The following is a 22,750-nucleotide window of genomic DNA, read 5'->3' as shown; positions in this document are numbered from 1 at the left end:
AATTTTAGGAAAGAGTGGTTGACCTGTAAAGGAGACCACATACAAGAAACTTGTGTGACTTATTCTTGAGCTCTGCTCAAGTGTTTGGAATCCGTACCAGGTCAGATTGAAGGAAGACATCAAAGCAATTCAAGAGGTGGGCTGCTAGATTTTTTACGGTAGCTTTGAACAACATGTGTTACAAAGATGCTTTAGGGACTCCAATGGGAAACCCTGGAAGGAAGGCGAAGTTCTTTTCGAGAAACACTGTTTGGGAAACTTAGAGAACCAACATCTGAAACTGACTGCTGAACTATTCTACTGCTGTCAACATACACTACTCGTAAGATATAAGAAATTAGGGCTCATATGGAGGCATATAGACAGTCGTCTTTCCCGTGCTCTATTTGTGAGTGGAAAAGAAAAGGGAATGAATAGTAGTGGTACAAGTTACCATCCGTTATTCATTGTACAGTGGCTTGCAGAGTATTTATGTAGATGTAGAACATCATCTGTGATAGAAGGTTCATTTATCTGAAATATGATGTGAAATTATTCAAATTTAATATTTCATAATGCATATTACAAACTTGTATATGGACAGAAAATTACTTCTATGCATGAATAAATATATTATATTTTAATTATTCAAATTTGTGGTACTTACTTGTAAAACTTTCTTGTGAAGATTTTGACAAGAGTTTTAAGGGAAAATTCGGCACTCTTCTCAGAGCTCTTGCTAGGATATCTCCAATGAAAGGTAGAAATGGAGGCTTCAGACTAGCCTGATAAAATGCCTTCTGGTATGCAGGCAGTCGTGGATCTCGATGTTTACGACAGAGCGTTTCAAACAAGCTACCAAACATAATGTGAAATGAACACAGTAAATCTTTGAGGAAAATGGGATGATAGGTTGATGCAGATATAAGAGTGTTATGCAACTGCTCTTTGTATTATTTTATGCTGTAGTAGTGATGAGACAACTGGCTGGATTAAACAACCAATTTGTCAGTCCATTGCTTTTCTTTTCAGTCAAATGAAACAACCAAATGAAAATAGTCTCTTTGGCCATGTCTGCTACACAAATGTTTTGCACTTACTATCTGAGTTTGAGTTGTTTCACTTAATGATTAAGTTAGTTATTTGAATGTTTTCACTCCATTTCGGGGTAAGAATCTTTCATTACATATTGTTCAGCTTTTTTGGTTATACATGAGCCATGAAGGGGTTTGTCAACATGACCTTTCAATGAAAGGTAAATAAAAAGTGTATTTATAAAAATGTAACTTCTGACTAATTATTCACAGATGCAATGTTTAAGAACTGAACATCTCTTTTACTTTTTGTGTAAACTTCCCAAGCAACTGACTGTTTTTAAATTTAGATCCTAATACTAAGTTCATTATTAAGTACGCAAATTATTCTTAAAGATGGGTGAAAAACTGATTAAAGCCTACTTATTGGCACTAAACAAAAATCAAACATTAGAATGACAATAACAAGGATGAGAGGCTGCAACAGAATGCATTCAATAATGATTCAATAACACCAAACCAACTGACTGTTTCTGTTCAGAACTGAATGTGCTGTGGTCAAGTGAGTGCAATCGTTGCTCCCAGTGTCCCAGAAGGGCATGAACTCTGTTACAGACTGTTTACAGTTATCGATATTGATATGCTTAATTGTGAAATTGAAGTACCAATGCTTGAATGTAGATAGTACTTCTTCATAGCTGTGAACTACGGGGTCTGTTGAAAAAATTCTGGAAATTGTCCACAAAATTCTTCTACACTTACCTTTTACTTATTGGGCAGGATCTCCTCCAAAATACTCTCCTCCACAATTGATACACTGCCCCCAATGCCATTTACACTTCCAGAAGCAGTCTTGGTATGCCTCTTGCTGGATTGCTTGAAGCACTGGCAGCAAATTTTCTTTTACCTCATCTATCGTTGCGAATCTTTTCCTTTCAACAGGGTTTTCAGTTTTAGAAATAAAAAAAAAAGTCTGCAGGGGCCAGGTCTGGAGAGTAGGGAGGATGAGGCAGCATAGTGACTTCATTTTTTGTGTAATAGTCATGCACCAACAGGGATGAATGCGCGGGTGTGTTATCATGATGCAAGAGCCATGAATTGTCTTGCCATGTTTCAGGCCATTTCTTTCTCACATTTTCTCGCAGGCATCACAACATGTCCTGATAGTACCATTGATTAACAGTTTGTCCATGTGGCACAAACTCATGACGACCTAATCCTTCAAAGTTGTTGGTAGATGTCGAAGGGTGTCCTGAAAGAGGGTCAGCGTTAACTTCTGTCCAGCCATTTTTAAATTGTGCAAACCATTTGTAACACTGGATACAGCTTAAGCACACATCACTGTAGTTTTCTTGCATCATTTGGTGTGTCTCTGTAACATTCTACTGAATGTAGCACTGAACAATAACTAATGGACATACAACAACAAAACTTCCAACAGTTACACATTAAACACATGCATGTGCAGGGATACCAACTATATTTCACTCTAACACATCATTAGCGAAATTGCAAATATTCCAGAATTTTTTGAACAGACCTCATACTATACCTGCTGTTGTTGTTGTTGTGGTCTTCAGTCCTGAGACTGGTTTGATGCAGCTCTCCATGCGACCCTATCCTGTGCAAGCTTCTTCATCTCCTAGTACTTACTGCAACCCACATCTTTCTGAATCTGCTTAGTGTATTCATCTCTTGGTCTCCCTCTACAATTTTTACCCTCCACGCTGCTCTCTAATGCTAAATTTGTGATCCCTTGATGCCTCAGAACATGTCCTACTAACTGGTCCCTTCTTTTTGTCAAGTTGTGCCACATACTCCTCTTCTCCCCAATCCTATTCAATACTTCATCATTAGTTATGTGATCTACCCATCTAATGTTCAGCATTCTTCTGTAGCACCACATTTCGAAAGCTTCTATTCTCTTCTTGTCTAAACTATTGATCGTCCATGTTTCACTTCCATACATGGCTACACTCCATACAAATACTTTCAGGAACGACTTCCTGACACTTAAATCTATACTCGATGTTAACAAATTTCTCTTCTTCAGAAACGCTTTCCTTGCCATTGCCAGTCTACATTTTATATCTTCTCTACTTCGACCATCATCAGTTATTTTGCTCCCCAAATAGCAAAACTCCTTTACTACTTTAAGTGTCCATTTCCTAATCTAATTCCCTCAGCATCACCCAACTTAATTCGACCACATTCCATTATCCTCGTTTTGCTTTTGTTGATGTTCATCTTATATCCTCCTTTCAAGACACTGTCCATTCCATTCAACCGCTCTTCCATGTCCTTTGCTGTCTCTGATAGAATAACAATGTCATCGGCGAACCTAAAGTTTTTATTTCTTCTCCATGGATTTTAATACCTACTCCAAATTTTTCTTTTGTTTCCTTTACTGCTTGCTCAATATACAGATTGAATAACATCAGGGAGAGGCTACAACCCTGTCTCACTCCCTTCCCAACCACTGCTTCCCTCTCATGCCCCTCGACTCTTATAACTGCCATCTGGTTTCTGTACAAATTGTAAATAGCCTTTCGCTCCGTATATTTTACCCCTGCCACCTTTAGAATTTGAAAGAGAGTATTCCAATCAACATTGTCAAAAGCTTTCTCTAAGTCTGCAAACGCTAGAAACATAGGTTTTCCTTTCCTTAATCTTTCTTCTAAGATAAGTCGTAAGGTCAGTACTGCCTCACGTGTTCTAGCATTTCTACGGAATCCAAACTAATCTTCCCCGAGGTCGGCTTCTACCAGTTTTTCCATTTGTCTGTAAAGAATTCACTTTAGTATTTTGCAGCTGTGACTTATTAAACTGACTTACTAAACTGATTGTTCAGTAATTTTCACAGCTGTCAACACCTGCTTTCTTTGGGATTGGAATTATTATACTCTTCTTGAAGTCTGAGGGTATTTCGCCTGTCTCAAACATCTTGCTCACCAGATGATAGAGTTTTGTCAAGACTGGCTCTCCCAAGGCCGTCAGTAGTTCTAATGGAATGTTGTCTACTCCCGGGGCCTTGTTTCGACTCAGGTCTTTCAGTGCTCTGTCAAACTCTTCAAGCAGTATCGTATCTCCCATTTCATCTTCCTCTACATCCTCTTCCATTTCCATAATATTGTCCTCAAGTACATCGCCCTTGTATAGACCCTCTATATACTCCTTCCACCTTTCTCCTTTCCACCTCCTACTTTTCACATTCTGTGAAATGTAAACAGGCTTGTCTGCACGGATGTGATTTGTATGAACATAGTCCATGACATAATTTTCCATACAAAATATTTGCCTTCCACACAAATAAATACCTGAGAAAGATTTTAAAGGCTCAGTTCAAAGGTTTTTTAATTTACTAAAACATAACACAAACCTTATTTTTTGCATACCCCAAAGGAAACTTTTACACTCAAATTTGTACCCCCAACAACACATCATCTTAATTAATTAAGAATTAATTGCATCTGGAAGAACTTAATCTGCAGAAATATGTTAATCAGTTTAAAACGAGGAAGAGAAGAATTAGTTTATTCGTTACATAATTAAGTTCACACACATAATGCTTATCTTAACTTTGAAGTGCTTCATGAGATGTCTTAACGTTTACCCAGGGGCTTTGGATCCCCAGTACCCAGCAGCACTACTGCCTTATTTCAGTCAATGAAAGTAACAGAGACTGATGAAATTTTCTCGGACCATCAGCTGAGTCATGTTATCATGTCGTACAACATTAATATGAGATTCCTTTTCATGATCTTCAGGTGAATTGTTGGGTTCATGTCCAGCTCATTCCTTCATAATCACTGGACCACATACATCTATGCCAGTGACCCGACAGGTGGATCTATCACGTTCCTCGGGAAGAAGTGTAGTGGCCGGTGGTGGTGCTGGTGGTAGTAGTAGTGATGAGGCTAATCCAAGTACCACGTCCTCTCGCTGATAGTCCATTCTGCCCACTACATCTGAGGCTTTCATATCCAAGCATTCCTGATGTACTGACATTTTTGCTGACACCACACCACATGAGGAGTTCAGTTGGAAACCACTATCACAGTTGACAAGATAGACATGCACTCATTTTCAACTGTCTCTTTGATTATAAAACCCCAGGACCTGTTGGCATGACACAGCGTTTTTTTCTGTTCAAAAACCAACTTAATGGACATTATGCTTTGCCACTACAGACTCGTCAGTTTGGCCAAGGCGAATGTTCCTCACATGCTCCAAACAACAATGTGAGATGCATCACTACATTTGGCCGATGTACTTCATGTCATACTTGCAACTGATGCTGTAGATAGCAGGTGCCCATAGCCATAGTTGGTGTTTGAATGAGCAAAGAACATTTTAGATTTTAATGGTTGAGCAGAAACTGGTTGCAAAACATTTTGTAACAATGGTTACTTAAAGACACAAATAAGATGTGCTCTCCAGCCAAACAAAAAGTAGAAAGAAAATGATGCAGGGGAATAAACCTAACACCTGGTATTCCTTCCTTAAGCAGGGCCACCCACTGACAAGATTGACAGGATAATGGAGAAAAACAACATAAAAACCATTTCCTCCTCAATTGTTAAAATCAAGTCTATACTTGGGTCAATCAAAAACCAACTATGGCTTATAGGCACATGGTGTCTACAGCATCAGTTGCAAGCATGGCACACAGTACATCAGCCAGATGCATTGATGCAACTTCCAGTGCTTTTCAGAGAATGTGAAGAGTGTTTGCCTTGGGCAAACCAACAAGTCTGCTGTGGCAGAGCACAATATCAATGAAGGGCACAATTTTGTTTTTGAATAAAGATGATATGCCTTACCAATAAGTTCTAGAGTTCAGTCATCAAAGAGGCAGTGGAAATATGAGTATGTGATAATCTTGTTAACCAGGAAAGTGGCTTCCAACTGAGCTTTGCACTGGTTGGGGCAGATAGTAGAAAAGAGAGACAGCAGGAGGACTCAACAAATACAGACTCTCTTCCACCCTGCCAGAGGGCTGTCCCCTTCCTCCCACCAGGTGAGTCATCTCTTCTGGAGGCATGTGACTGGCCCACCTATCGGTCCTTGGCAGAAGCATTGGTCTAGCAGCAATAAAGGAATGAACTGGACATGCACCCAACATTTTGCTTGAAGATGATGAGCAGGAAACTCATGGAGCGTTGTGACTAGTTTCACTCAAAAGAAATGCAGAACTAATTCACCGGAAATGTAAAATTACAGTTGACTGAATCGACTGTTATCATTCAATTGTTCCAGTAGACTGGCTTCTCTTAAAAGAATGCAAGAACAATTCAATAAAATTGATAAATAACTTAAAAGTAAAACTGCAACTGAATGAGTTGATTGTTTTCATCCAGTTGTGCTCATCACTACCTGGCGGTAATACATTACACGGAAATATTCAATAAACACTACACTAAAGACATTGTGTATCACAGAAAGCTTTACTTCTGAAATTCTGAAAGCTCAAATTTTGTTATGAACCATGGAACATAATATTACCTTCTAAAACATACACTATACACATAGTGACTAAAAAGATAAAATTAGAGAAATTTGGGCTTACACTGAGGGAAACATTTCTATGTATCATCCATGATGCATGGAATAGCAAATGGTAAAATGATTGTGGTGCATAATGCACCTCCTGTCTTATATCATTATTGCAGAATACAGATGCAAATATAGAAATATAAATTGAGTGTACAAATTTTAAAAAATGAACAGTAGGTTTGACATGTGATAAAAATGTGTGCTCTTTTGATAAAAATAGCCCATTTGTTAACTATTTCTGAAGCAGTTAGGTGTTTTACTAGGTTGCACAACTGAAAACATGCAGCATGGTAACAGGCTGAGGTAATCTGAGCATGTAAAGAGAAAAGTAGGTAAGCATAAATGTGAAAATGGGGTGAGTCCAAAACAAATTTATACAATGAGGTAGTAACTGTCAAAGGGCCTGGAAACCTTTAGCATCACCCGATTATCTAGGAAATAATATTAACTGCTTTTGGTGGCAGAGAAAACTGGGAAATTATGACAGCATATAAGGGTAACATGCTTTACTGTATGAATGCAGTGTGGCAGTTTGCATACATGGTACTAGACACAATGATGAAATCCTCTATGAATTAAAATATCTGTTATTGGAGCAAAAATGTTTTAAGTATATTGCTACTAAAAGTTTCAACTTACTTCACATACAAATTAAGTGCTTAAAAAAGTAGACAATCAGTTTTAAAAGCAAAATAATGGCAATTTGTGTTGGTTCAGTCTTCCTATTGATGAGATTGCAAATGTGAGTCTGTTAAAGAAATAACTATTATAAACAACTTATTTTTTTCTCAAATGCTAACATAAGTATTATGTAAATTTGACTGTTATCATATTCTGGTTGTGTAGTTTGTAAACATATTACTGAACTGACAGACAAATTCTTGAATAAAAACACATTAATACTATGTTTGTATTACAACAGAATATTCAGTCACAGTCTGGTCAAGTATTTTATTGATACATGTTGTACAAGAAAATTTTTATAAAAAATAATACTATACAGTGAGCTGACAAAAGTAATGGGATACATCCTAATATTGTCCTGGACCTACTTTTGCCTGGCATAGTGCAGCAACTTAATATGACTTGGACTCAACTAGTCATAGGAAGTCTCCTGCTGAAATACTGAGCCATGCTGGCTCTATAACTGTCCATAACTGTAAAGGAGTTGCCAGTGTAGGATTTTGTGCATGAACTGACCTCTCTATTATGTCACACAAATGTCTGATGGGATACATGCCAGGTGATCTGGGTGGTCAAATTGTTTGCTCAAATTGTCCAGAATGTTCTTCAAACCAGTCGTGAAAAACTGTGTCCTGGTGACATGGCATCACTGTTTGAGAACATGAAGTGCATGAATGGCTGCAAATGGTCTCCAAGCAGCCAAACATAACCATTTTCAGTCAATGATCAGTTCAGCTGGACCAGAGGACCCAGTCCATTCCACGAAAACACAGCCCAAACAATTATGGAGCCACCACCATCTTGCACAAAGCCTTGTTGACAACTTGGGTCCATGGCTTTCCAGGGTCTGTGCCACACTCGAACCCTCCCATCAGCTCTGTCCAACGGAAATTGGGACTCATCTGACCAGACCAAGGTTTTTCAGTAATTTAGGGTACAACCAACATGATCACAAGCCCAGGAGAGGTGCTGTAGGTGATGACATGCTGTTAGCAAAGGCACTCACATTGCTTGTCTGCTGCCACAGCCCATTAATGTCAAATTTCGCCACACTGTCCTACAGGATATGTTCAGTGTACATCCCACATTGATTTCTGTGGTCATTTTGCACAGTGTTGCTTGTCTGTCATACTGATAATTCTATGCAAATGCTGCTGCTCTCAGTCGTTATGTGAAGGCCATCGGCCGCTGTGTTGTCTGTGGTGGAGGTAATGCCTGATATTTGGTATTCTCAGCACATTTTTGACAATGTGGTTCTCAGAATATTAAATTCCCAAACATTTTACAAAATGGAATGCCCCGTGTATCTCCTCCAACTACCATTCCGTGTTCAGAGGCTGTTAATTCCTGACATGCAGCCGTACTCACATCAGAAACCTTTTCACATGAATCAACTGAGTACAAATGGCAGCTCCCCCAATGCACTGCCCTTTTTTACTTTGTGTATGCAGTACCACTGCCATCTGTATATGTGCATACCACAATTCCGTGACTTTTGGCACCTCAGTATACGTTTCGCATACAGGGAAAGATCACTGCTGCATGGCTCTATGGAACATGAATATAATAAATGCAACAATAAGTAAAATTGCCCATAACACCTATTGTTTTTAAGACTCAAGTTATCCTTTATTTTTGCATGGAGAAGGGTCCACAAAATCTACATTTACATCAATAATTTGCAAGCCACCTGACAGTATGTGATGGAGGATACTTCTGGTACCACTAAATGATCCCCTTCCCTGTTCCATTTGTGAATGGCATATGGGAAGAATGATTATTGGTAAGTCTCTGTATTAGCTCTAACTTTTCACTTAAATATGCAGTGCTTGTTTTGAAGACTCAGTTATCCTTCATGTTTGCATGGAGAAGGCTCCATAAAATCTACGTCTACATCAATAATCTTTCTATTCTTTTACTACTTTAACTCGTTGATAAACCAAAATATTATGATCCCTGTTCACTGCATGATAGAGTGCCATCTGACTGCACTGAGGGCACATGTTACAGTGAATAAAGTACGAGCATATAAACAGAGCATAGAAGAATGGGAAATCACTTTGGTGACAATACAGGCTGTAAATAGGGAAATGCACTGATGTAAGCAACATTGACAAAGGGCAGATTGTTGTGGCATCTCAGATATGGCAAAGCTAGAAGACAGTTCATGTGCTACTGTTGTAAGCAACTATAGGAAGTGGTTGACAGGCAGTGAAACAACAAGTAAGTCATAAGGTGCTGGAAATCCATTCCTCATCACAGAACAAGGAGGCTGGAGGCCTGCCCACTCTGTAAACCATGATTGGTGGGGATCTGTGGCAGATATGATGAAAGAGTACAATACATGTGCAGGAATAAATATTTCAGAGCATAACATTCAATGCACATTGTTGAGTCTGGGGCATATGTAGCATATGACCCCAGTTTGTTCCCATGCTGATCCAATGATATTGTCAATTACAACTACAGTATGCAAAGGATCAATGAGATTAGATTGTGGCTCAATGATTGCCTAGTTGGATGAATCATCTTTATTGTTATTGTTACACTAAGTTGATACTTGTGTCCAGATACACCAGCATCCTGGCAAGAGGCTTCTAGAAACGTGAACCATGCCACAGACCATGGGGCCAGAGCGTGACATTCACTTGGGTTTTCATGGGATCTGTGGTTGTAATCCAATGCACCACAACAGCTGTTGACAATCTGAACATTATTACAGACCATCTTTATCCCTTCATACTTGAAATTTTCCTCCATAGCAATGGTATTTTCCAGTAGTCCACAATCATGCTGCAGTGGTTTAAGGAGCGTGATAGTGAACTCATGTTGATAGACCGGCTGCCAAACTTACTTGATATGAACCTGATGGAACACATCTAGGACACTATTGGGTACTGGCCCCATGTTCCCAAACAAATGGCCTGTAATGTACAGAAATTGCATGACCTGTACATAAGCAATTAGTGCTACACATATCCATAAACTGACCAAGGACCTGCTACATCCATGCCACACAGAATTGCTGCTGTAATGAAATTCAAAGATGGACCAAAATTCTATTAAGCAGATGGCCATAATATTTTGGCTCACAAGGGAATATACAGGATGTTTCACAATTCCTGTTACAGACTTTTGCAGATTCTATAGGGGATGTGGGAAATAATGTTTTGATACAGAACCCGTGTTCAGAAAAGTTCCATTTCGGTAGAAAATAAGTTCGAAGATTACATCACTTTCAAATCTCCAAATTCATGGTAAGCACACAGCAGAGTCAATGAGTACTGACCTGTGTGCTCCATAGGAGCCTGTGGCATGGGAAATGTTTCAAGTACTTGTCATCACATTCTCTTCTACAAAATGAGGGATGTCCTCTTCAAAGTCAAGAGTGGAGCACATCAATGGAGCACCATAGTCAACCCTCCCAGTTGTGAATGTACCAACTTCTTGGAGCTTTTGTTGTAATCAGATGAAAACTGTAAATGATGCCATAATTACAACATGGACTGATGATGGCACCCTCTTTTCAGTTTATCTGCATGACATGAACTGGGAGATTTGTAAATGATCTAATCTTCAACTTATTTTATATTCAAACCATATATTTCCAGACATATGTTCCTTATCAAAACTTTATCTACTAAGTTCCCTCTACAACCCCTAAAGCCTGTAAAAGGAATTGTGAATGCTCTGTATAAATTTATGCATATGCACTTATGGATAGTTGTATTCATGCACAAAATGGTGTTTAAGTTTCTCCCTTCTAATGACATTAAGCCATAAAAAAAGTGAAAAAATTCTAAACGTTTTTAATGAAACTTTCCCCCTTATTGTACATCATAAAGAAGTAAGAAATAAAGTAAAGTGCATTACTGTAGGAATAAAAATCTCTACTGCAAGAGAAAGACAGCTACACAGGAAATTAAAAAATACTAGAAGTCCTGATTTTGTTACCTATGTAAAAAACTGAACTTTTCAAAAAGTTGTAAAGGAAGCAAAAGAACTAATGAATAATAGATTTATTTTGGATAGTCAAAACAAATCATAGGCAGTATGGTCATTGATCAAAACTGAAACAGGTTCCACAGGTAGAAGCCATTATATTTATGAAATACTTTATTTAAACAGGTTAAAATTAAACATGGAAAAGACTCAGTTAATGCAAATCAAAACAAGCAAAATTAAATCCTGCTCAAATTTCAGAATTATTCAATGAACTCTTTATAGATGCAAACAAATCAAACATCAATCTAAAAAGTTACCCAGATAAGATACATTTCTTTAGCTTTGAGCAACTTCAAGGTGAACTTTCAGTACATTCAGCAAAACTACTGTAAAAGATATAGTAAATGTGATACTGTGACTATGGGACAGGATACCAACTAAAGTGTTAAAAACAGTCTCTAAAATAATTGCACAGCCTCTATTTACAATAGTTAAACAGGCCCCCCAAGAAGGTTATTTTCTAGTCATACTAAAGTACACAATAATACAGTTAAAACAGGGAGTCATGATAAAAATTCAAAACTTCATAGAAATTTACAATAATCTTAAAAAAAAAGAAAAAAACAGTATGGATTTCAAAAAGGTAAAACCACAATATCTGCTATAAATCATTTTGTAGATAAAATTAGCTCCTGTCTACATGAATTTTTTGTGACCTGCCAAAGGCCTTTGATGGTGTGAACCGTTCCTTGCTACTCTATAAACTGGAAAAATATGGAAGTAGGGGTACTGCATTAGAATGGCTAAAATCCTACCAGACCAACTGAAGACAAAGAGTGGTTATATCATGAGGTACAGGAACTTAAACTTCAAAAAGGAAAACCATTTCACAAGAAGTACCCCCAGGTTCTGTCTTAGATCCCATTCTGTCTCTGTTTTACATAAATGATCTACCACTTAATATTGAGGGTCACTCAGTTTTCTTTGCAGTTGACGCATCTGTGATCATTGAAAGTGCAAGTACTGATAAATTCCTCAAACTGTATTAAATACTTTAGAAAAATTAGATATCTGGATTGATTTAAATGTATTAAAATTAAACATGGAAAAGATTCAGTAAATGCAGTTTAAATCAAAACAAGCAAGATTGAATGGTGTTCAAATCAATCACAAAAGCCACAATTTGCAGGAAGCCAGCTGTGTGAAATTCCTAGGTCTGCAACTGGATAAAAATCTATATGGGGCTCAGATATACAGGGTTATTACAAATGATTGAAGCGATTTCACAGCTCTACAATAGCTTTATTATTTGAGATATTTTCACAATGCTTTGCACACACATACAAAAACTCAAAAAGTTTTTTTAGGCATTCACAAATGTTTGATATGTGCCCCTTTAGTGATTCGGCAGACATCAAGCCGATAATCAAGTTCCTCCCACACTCGGCGCAGCATGTCCCCATCAATGAGTTCGAAAGCATTGTTGATGCGAGCTCGCAGTTCTGGCACGTTTCTTGGTAGAGGAGGTTTAAACACTGAATTTTTCACATAACCCCACAGAAAGAAATCGCATGGGGTTAAGTCGGGAGAGCGTGGAGGCCATGACTTGAATTGCTGATCATGATCTCCACCACGACCGATCCATCGGTTTTCAAATCTCCTGTTTAAAAAATGCCGAACATCATAATGGAAGTCCTGTGGAGCACCATCCTGTTGAAAGATGAAGTCGGCACTGTTGGTCTACAGTTGTGGCATGAGCCAATTTTCCAGCATGTCCAGATACACGTATCCTGTAATGTTTTTTTCGCAGAAGAAAAAGGGGCCGTAAACTTTAAACTGTGAGATTGCACAAAACACGTTAACTTTTGGTGAATTGCGAATTTGCTGCACGAATGTGTGAGGATTCTCTACCGCCCAGATTCACACATCATGTCTGTTCACTTCACCATTAAGAAAAAATGTTGCTTCATCACTGAAAACAAGTTTTGCACTGAACGCATCCTCTTCCATGAGCTGTTGCAACCGCGCCGAAAATTCAAAGCGTTTGACTTTGTCATCAGGTGTCAGGGCTTGTAGCAATTGTAAACGGTAAGGCTTCTGCTTTAGCCTTTTCTGTAAGATTTTCCAAACCATCGGCTGTGGTACGTTTAGCTCCCTGCTTGCTTTATTCGTCGACTTCCGCAGGCTACGTGTGAAACTTGCCCGCACGTGTTCAACCGTTTCTTCGCTCACTGCAGGCCGACCCATTAATTTCCCCTTACAGAGGCAGCCAGAAGTTTTAAACTGCGCACACCATCGCCGAATCGAGTTAGCAGTTGGTGGATCTTTGTTGAACTTCGTCCTGAAGTGTCGTTGCACTGTTATGACTGACTGATGTGAGTGCATTTCAAGCACGACATACGGTTTCTCGGCTCCTGTCGCCATTTTGTCTCACTGCCCTCTCGAGCGCTCTGGTGGCAGAAACCTGAAGTGCGGCTTCAGCCGAACAAAACTTTACGAGTTTTTCTACGTATCTGTAGTGTGTCGTGACCATATGTCAATGAATGGAGCTACAGTGAATTTATGAAATCGCTTCAATCATTTGTAATAGCCCTGTACAGTGCCCTGTAAATAAATTAAATAGCCTAGCATATAAAATGACGGTTTTGTACAATGGTGCCAATATGGACATAAGAAATGTTGTATATCACAGCTGATTCGAAACAATAATAAGGTATGGAGATGTATTTTGGGGTAACTCAAACCATATGTGTTGAATGTTAAAACTTCAGAAAACCATCATTAGAAATATGAACAATGTAAGGTGAAGAAAATCATGTTGCCCACTCCTAAAAAATCTAAGTATATTAAGTAACAATGTTATGAGAAGGAAAGCTGCTACTCACCATACAGCAGAGATGATGAGTTGCAGATAGGCACAACAAAAAGATATTCACACTTAGAGCTTTTGGCCAATGGCCTTTGTCGTGTGTGTGTGTGTGTGTGTGTGTGTGTGTGTGTGTGTGTGTGTGTGTGTGTCTATCTATTGCTGACAAAGGCCATTGGCCGAAAGCTTTAAGAGTGAAAATCTTTTTGTTGTGCCTGTCTACAACTTTGCATCTCCGGTATATGGTGAGTAGCAACTTTCCTTCTCATAATATTTCCATCCTGCATTTTCCATTGTTTGATTAAGCATATCAAGTGTTCCCTTACTATACATCTACGAGCTGATTATCTTTGTACATAGCGACCCTGATTCATTTGTAGCAAATCATTGTTAGCATGATTACAACACCAGAAATAAAATTAATTCATGCTGTCAACCCACCATTTAAAACTTTATGCTCAAACTCCACAGTACACGGGTATGAAAATTTATAATAAAGTGAAAGGAAGAGAATTTCTCGGTATAAATTTATAAATCCTAAAACTAAACCTTATAAGAGTCACTAGTGCAGAAATGTTACTATTCAGTAGAAGAATTAATGAAGGACAACCTGAAAATTTGAGAAGGAGAGAGCAAGAACTTAGGACTGTTGATTTTTAAAAGTTTGTTACTTTTTAAGAAAAAATGTTAATTGCAAATTAATTACATATCCAGTACAGTATGTTATATTAATGACATTACAAGAAAAATTGTAAACCAATTATCATGTTTTGAAGAGTCTCCTGTACATTAAGTCAATGACTTGAAACTGTATGTTACAAGATGATAAACTTCTATTCTATTCAGTGGAATTATTGGCTGGGAGACCCCATCAGGTTTTTTGGCTGCTGGTGCAAGTCTTCCTACTTGACACTATTTCAGCAATTTGCTCATTGATGAAGACGAGATAACATGATGAGGACAATACAAACACACCATCCCTAAATGAAGAAAATCTCTGACCTGGCTGGGGATCGGACCCAGGACTCTGCAATCTAGAGGCAGTGACACTAACTGTAGATGAAGATCTGTGAACATCATGTCATTTGTATGTAGAGATACTACATACAAATACTGTGTATGAGGATATTCTGAGGATTAGTAATAATACTTACCAGTATTTTGATGGATATTCCTTGCGAACACGTTCCCAGGTCTTATGGAGTCTATGAATGGCTGGGCTTTGTAATCCTTCCAGTACACTATGACATGACTGAAAGTTTTGAAGGGTATCACACCTTTGTGCTACACTGATGAACCGTACAATCAGGAGGCTTCTTGTCTAGAAAATTTATTGATATAAAATGACTTACACTCCAAATATTGTTGATGGGAACACAATTTTTTTTGGAAAAATCTATATATAACATACTATCAATAATGACAAATTGATTGGAATAAAATGGGAAAAGCTTATATGTTAATATCTACAAAGCACTATTCTTTTATCTAAGCAATCAAAAAGCTTTTAAAAGACACCATATGGTAATACTTAACACATTTTTTTGCAACTGATACCTATGAAGATTGCAAAATTTTCTGTCATTTATAAGGGAGAAGAAGAAAGACTGCTTTATAATGTGAGACAAATAAACCCTTGTATCAGTCTTTTATAGTAATCTAATTGCTATAGACAGAGACAGAAATGGGGAGTAGAATATATTTACTGTATGAGTAAAAAAATGTGACATATAGCAAGATAGCAAAGCACAAAACTTAGCAATGCTACAAGTTTATTCTCATGATAGTGGAACATATGATAAAACATTATACTAGACGGACTGAGACAGAAACAGCTATGCTGAGCAAAGGTATTTAACATCTCGAGAAGATTGTGGAAGACAACAGATTAGGAAAAGTACAAAGCTGTTACAAAAACAATGAAAGAAAAACATTTTTGTAAACACATGTTTTCACTGTTTCTCAAATTATTCCCCTTCAAAATTTACACACTACTGTATTAGATTGAACTAATTCTAGAAACATTTTTTCCACAATGATGCTGGTACTTCAAAAGCATAATTTTGGAAGGATTCAATAGCTACTTGATGGGATGAAAATCATTGTCTACACACTTTTTGTTTAACATAAGGGAACAAAAAGAATTGTTGGGCAACAAATCAAGGGAATATGGGCAATGAGACATTAATTCAGTGTTTTTCTCCTTAAAATATTTCATTTTTTAAACATTGTGTTACTGTGAGCTTTCTCATAATATGACATTTCCAGTTGTTTTTCCCGATTTCATCTATGATTTGTTGTGTACCATTCAGGATTAACTGTCCTTTGATCCTCTAAATCAATGCTCATGACTTATCCAACATAACCTAAGAAATGAGTGCTCATTTCCTTGGAAGCATTTGACAAGCAAACCACTTTTGCTCGCTTAGGTTCATTTTGGAACATCCACACAAAACAACTGACCACTACTTAGTTTCTGGCTCATATGAATGTATCCAAGTTTTATCTCTTGTTATGGTGATTCAAGTGGATTTTGCATTTTTTTTTTTTTTTTTTTTTTTTTTTTTTTTTTTTTTTTTTGCGTAAATTGATATGAGCCTGTGTATGAGCATCAGTCAAATTATGTGGAATCTGCCAGAAATGGATAATTTTTACAGATAAATTTTAAAACAATAGTAATGTCATATCTCAGTAGTGCCATCTATTGACTATTTGTACAACTTAAAAGGTGATCCTCTTACTGTATGTACGGGATGTTGTAGGAAGAAAATCACCTAACCAGAGAGAATAAGAGAAGGTTTACTTACTGGGAGTAAAATGAAAATATATTTTGTAGCACATGTTCATCTCATCATTATTTCTTTCATAAATATCTGTGTGTGTATCACATAAAAAGGTACAGCTTTCATCAATCTGAAGGTTGGTTTGAACCTCACAGTACTTCACTATGTGTGTTACTAATAAAGGTGGTACGGTATGCCATTTTTTTCCTAAGATGTTTGAACTGATTTACCCAACCAGTTATAGGTGCACCAACAGTTAAATGTGGTGCCAAACCATGGTGCATCTCAGCATTTTTCACATTAATAAAAGTTGCCGGAAGTGAAAGAAGGAAAATGTGGCAGATAAAAATCCTGGAAAGTATTCCACATTGAGCACAAGACCTCTGGATCTGTAGTCTGGGACTTTGCCACTGAGCCACTAAGCCACATCATGCAGCACAAGGTTCTCTAAAATTACCTGTAATTTTGCATTCACAAAAAAGATACAGGTTGTCAGAACTGTTCTAAAATACAATTGTGAAATGGTACAGTATTCTCATATAATTAATTTGCTCAAACAGTGCTACAGCAAGTAAGAAGTGAATTTCACAATGTAACAAATCTCTCATCTAATTGCTCCTAGTGCAAGTAGGATATATAACTTCCTGTGATATATAACTTCTTGTGATTAGAAGTTCCTAAGCTCTTTGCATAAGCTTACTTTGAAAAAAGGAAAATATTAATTGAAACACCATTTAACATAAAACAGAGAAAAATAATGAAATACTTTATAACTTAATTATATTTTACGCATTTGAACCCAATGTTACATTCATCAGTCAGTTAAAAATTAGTGTAAATGCAAAGAGGTGAAACAATCAGTGTAACCTTAGTAGGTTCACAAAGTGTACCCTGTTTTCGGCTGGCAAATACTGTAACTAATCATTAGGGCATTCCTTATACCACTTTCAGTAGGTAAAAGTTTTTAATGCTTGAAAAAGGAATATGAATATTGTAAGCCTCACTTTTGAACCAAAAACATCTACTGAATACAAATGAACTTATGTAACAACAAATAAAAACTATGAATTGGGACATAAAACCAAACACTAATAGTTTATGGCAGAACTTAATATAAGCCAAATACAAATAAATGTGACATAGTACCCAAAAAGAGTCAAAGCACTACTGGCATACTGTCCATAGATTCAGTTAGTATGATATTAAGCAAAGTCCATTATGCCTAGTAGGAGTCAGAGTTCAGCAAGTGAGGAAGAGATCACTGGTGGATGGCACTGTGATATTTACATGTGACCAGCCGGCAATAACAACAGTGCTCCAACTGCTGGTGCCCTCACTGCTGGATGTGTCTGACTTTTACACATAATGATATGTTTGCATCTTCCACTTGCATTGCTGATGGGGTCACTAAATTGTAAATCTAGATGATAGTAAATGACTGTTTCCAGAGTGTCTTGCTTTTCTTTGTTGTACTCTAATACAACAAAAGCAGGACATTCTAAAATTTGTGAAGACTTATTTTGTCTTTAAGGAAGTATTATACTTACATTTTGGATACTGTATTTACTTTTCACAACGTTCTTCAGAAAAGTTCCTCTACTGAAAATATGTTATAGATAAAATATATTAAAAACTACAAAGGCAGGTTCTACATGCCTCCTATATTTTACTTTAGTTCTTTATTCTATTAACCACGTTTTTATTTCCAACTTTTATCACTGAGGTCACTATTGCAAATGGGATATTGCTGTATAAAATGCATTAATTACAGTGTTGTTTACATGAACTATTCCAGCAGAAACTACTGAAGTTCATAATATAAACATGAAACAAGCTTCTTATGTGAATACAAATTCTACAAAAGTAATATTCTCACATGTTATAAAGTGGTGAGGCTGCCCTCAACACAAGGAATCATGGAAGAAGGTATGAAATGGCAAAAATAATTTCATGGGTGTACTGTCAGACATCTGTGTCCAATGGGCACAATATTTCAGGAAATAACCATGTTGCTGGCCTTCCCAACTGCAGTGATGTCTGTTTCTTGTTTTAGCAGATTGTCTCCTACTTCTTTTTAATAAAAAAAATGCAGCTTTCCACGTCTTACTAAGTTTGTAGCCACAGTCAAGGTCGATCGGCTAGCCCACTGTTTATATCTTGGTAGAATCTTTAATGAAACAGTCCCAACATTTTGATGTCTGTGTATACCAAATAAATCAATGCAGAGGATAAAATATGTTGTTCATTGGTTTAGCATAAAATCACGGTTGTATATAAGATACTTACTTTCAGGAAGTATAGAACAGAGTCACTCTTCATATAAAATCAGATTTGTAACATTCTGTTTTATCCGACTGCTTTTAAAGTCCAGATCTGTTTGGCTTCTCTTTGTTATGTCTGATTTGTTGGTGATTTAATGTCTTTGGCATTTGCCATCTTAGTGCCACTATTTTAAGAAAGTTGTACGCCTTTCCATGCTGCATTTGTATTTTGTGACTGAAGCTTGCATTGTTGCAGCAACAATAATATTTAACTGCTAATTATGACTATTGAGTGAAGCTGGTTTCTGTTGTATCAGGGTAGCACCACTGCATTGCAAATGGAAGGTAATGGCTCTCATCCTGCCAGGAAAGAAGAGTCAGAAGAGGATGCTAAGTAATTAATGAAACACACTGAAGACCAAAAATGTTAGATTGTTTCCAGAATGATGATGTATTTATCGTGAGAAGAAGTGTTTTTTCTGTGATACTGTCCATATACTCTTTCTGATATTACTGATAAGGTATCAGTAGCTATACCAAGTATTCAATAATTTCATAGTGTTCAATGGAATTGGCAAGAATAATAACCTTTCATTACTACTTTAATGAGAAATAAAATTTAAATGGTACGTGTGTAACACACAGAAACACAAGTGCAGTAGTTAAAACTACAAACTATGCACAGTCAGTAATGATCATACAAGTTTTCAGCAACATACACTAGACATAAAACTCACCAGACAACATATTAGTCACCACATTAAAAGAGCACAATGGAATGTTTGGAGCACTGTAGATGGTGCATATTTGGAAATAGGTGGTCACATGACCTTCCACTGCTGATGTGTCATGGCAGTCAGTTGCAGGAAATCTGCATAGTAAGATGAGTGGTGTGGAGACATGACAAGATGGCAGAAAGGAGCTATAATGGTTGAATGTGCTGCAGACCACACTGTTAATGAAATTGCTGGATATGTTGGTTGATAAGCATGTACTGTCAAACATGTCCACTAGCAATAGTTTACTGCTTGCAACATAACAAGAGTGGCCTTAAAAATATCCTAACCAATAAAGACTGGACATGAGTGTCTTATCTTGCCAATGACAATAGGTTTCAAATTCAACAGGAATGGCTGCTGCTTCTGAACGCAGTTCCATCTCAACCAATTTCCTTGTGAACATTGTAAAGGGTACCTTGTGAATGGCCACTGCTCACAGTGGCACTTAGAGATGCATGTCTTCAATGGCTCAAACAACACAAAAACTGGACAGTAACTGACTGAAGGTATGTAGTGTGGTCTGTGAATCATGCTTTTCCTCCTTTTAAAATGATACAAAATATCAAGTGGTCGGATGTTCCAGTGAGGTGTTCAGTTCACAGTGTGTGGAGGGTGTAGTTCAGCCCAGACCTGATTCCGTGTGTGTGTGTGTGTATATATATACATATACATATACATATATATATATATATATATATATATATATATATATATATATATATATATATATATATATATATATATATATAAAAAAACAAAGATGAGGTGACTTACCGAACAAAAGCGTTGGCAGGTCGATAGACACACAAACAAACACAAACATACACACAAAATTCAAGCTTTCGCAACAAACTGTTGCCTCATCAGGAAAGAGGGAAGGAGAGGGGAAGACGAAAGGAAGTGGGTTTTAAGGGAGAGGGTAAGGAGTCATTCCAATCCCGGGAGCGGAAAGACTTACCTTAGGGGGAAAAAAGGACAGGTATACACTCGCACACACGCACATATCCATCCACACATACAGACACAAGCAGACATATTTAAAGACCATATATATATAATATATATATATATATATATATATATATATATATACACACACACACACATACATATATTAAAAAAACCACACCTTTGGCCAAATATTCAGGTTACCAAGAATGTGAATCAGCATGTTTGTTTCCACAGTCCAAGTGTTGCTCTTTCTCCTACTTCTTCATGATGAATATTTTGTGGTCACAATTGTCTTCCAGGATGACAACAGCTGTGATAACAGGCCTGCATACAAACACTCCTGGTTCAACAAACAGACACTCTCCTACATATCAACTGGTTCATTAAATCACTCAATCTTAATCCCACAGATCACGCTTTTCTAACTTGAGTGTGCCCCCCTGCAGGCAGCAGCATGCACACAGGCACAAGTAGGCGGGGTACGAAAACAGTTGATGTGTGGGCAGTCTTGCATCCAGGCTGTACCACATGCAAATGTACTGTACTGGTCAAGCACAAACAAGCAGGGATGGCCAAGAGGTTTGGGCCTGTGCATAACACATGCAACAGGGGCATCTGGTGGATAGCCTACATTACTTGTTCGTGCCCACGAGCATGACGAGAGTTGCACAGGGTAGCATTGTAACACCCCACCATAGACAACTTCTGAGACTATTTGGAAAAAGACAAAAATCAACAATAACAATCACCATCACCAAAATTTTATAGTTGTATAGGATCCAGTCACTGAGTGGCTTCATTTGGATAGGGTATTCTTGAAGACTCTTGCAGACTCCCTTCAGGTATTTGTCTGATGTCTCCCAAGGATAAATTTTTGGTCCAGTGTGATTATTTGCACCTGAAAGAAGAGCTGCAAGATGATTTGCTGAAATACTACCTAAACACTATTGCAAATGATGTTTTGAAAACTTTTTAGATCATGTCAAAATACTCTGTGTTTATATACTGGACTATTAGTGTCAATGAGACAGAGAATGTCACACCTTACAGAAACAAATGAGTAAGTAATAATAACATAACTTAATGCACTGCTAGTAAAAATACATAAAACAAATCGTAATACTCCTAGTTTTTGGGACAACAGGCTCCTTCATCTGGAGGGAGCAATTCTTTTGCTGGAGGTTGTGAAAGTGGAGTCACTCTAAAGATCTTAGATTTTCTTTCTCGTAATAGGTGGGTCTCCCTTAGCCTGGGTTTTGAGTGACTTATAATTATTATAAATGTACTTTTTATTCATCGAAACTATGCCTTTCAAGAAAGCTAAGGCGATAAATTTGATAGTAGTGTAAGCAATGCATAAATTTTAAACTTAATTGTTTTGTGAATAACACAGTTCAATGTATCCAAACTTCTCAGCTGAAGTTCATGGTATAGAATAGACAATACACAACACACTTGTTAGATGACTTTAGCTATCTTGAGAAGAAACACAAAACAAAACATTATTCAGTACTGCTTTTTAACAAAGTCCCTGCAACTTAAAATGGTTTATAGATTAGATTAAGACTTGTTCCATAGATCATGGATATGACAATTTGTAATGATGTGGAATATATCAGTTTCACAAAAGGTTTCTTTAAATGCCATAATTCTTTCTTTCTTTCTTTTTTGGAGAAGTGACCAAAGATTTACGTGGCAGCAAAAATCACCCCTTTCTATGCGAAAGTTAGTTTAGCCAAAAGTAGTGAAGATCATTTTTTTGAATGATACTCAACTTTTGAATGATACTCGACTTGTCATCCAATGATGTCCCTCAGACTCAGAATGTTGTTGATCATGGTGTATTTGTCACCTTAAAGGCATTCTTGACTGACATCAAATCACCACATCCAATCTCAACGGTAACTAACAT

At 37.2% G+C, this 22,750-nt stretch overlaps 1 protein-coding gene across 1 annotated transcript in view; it reads right to left on the bottom strand.

Annotated features, from left to right (window-relative positions):
• Nucleotides 1-505: 505 nt before the first annotated feature.
• LOC126474698 (uncharacterized) overlaps nt 506-22,750 on the bottom strand; it is a 282,698-nt gene continuing 260,453 nt past the window's right edge. Inside the window, exons 8-10 of the mRNA XM_050102175.1 lie at nt 15,219-15,385; nt 647-834; nt 506-513 (exon numbers count right to left, since the gene is read on the bottom strand). Coding sequence (XP_049958132.1) covers nt 506-513; nt 647-834; nt 15,219-15,385 — 363 coding nt within the window. The remainder of the gene's footprint in view (nt 514-646; nt 835-15,218; nt 15,386-22,750) is intronic.

Source organism: Schistocerca serialis, chromosome 4 (assembly GCF_023864345.2).
Source record: "Schistocerca serialis cubense isolate TAMUIC-IGC-003099 chromosome 4, iqSchSeri2.2, whole genome shotgun sequence".
Lineage (NCBI taxonomy): Eukaryota > Metazoa > Arthropoda > Insecta > Orthoptera > Acrididae > Schistocerca > Schistocerca serialis.
This window is presented reverse-complemented; position numbering and strand designations above follow the sequence as displayed.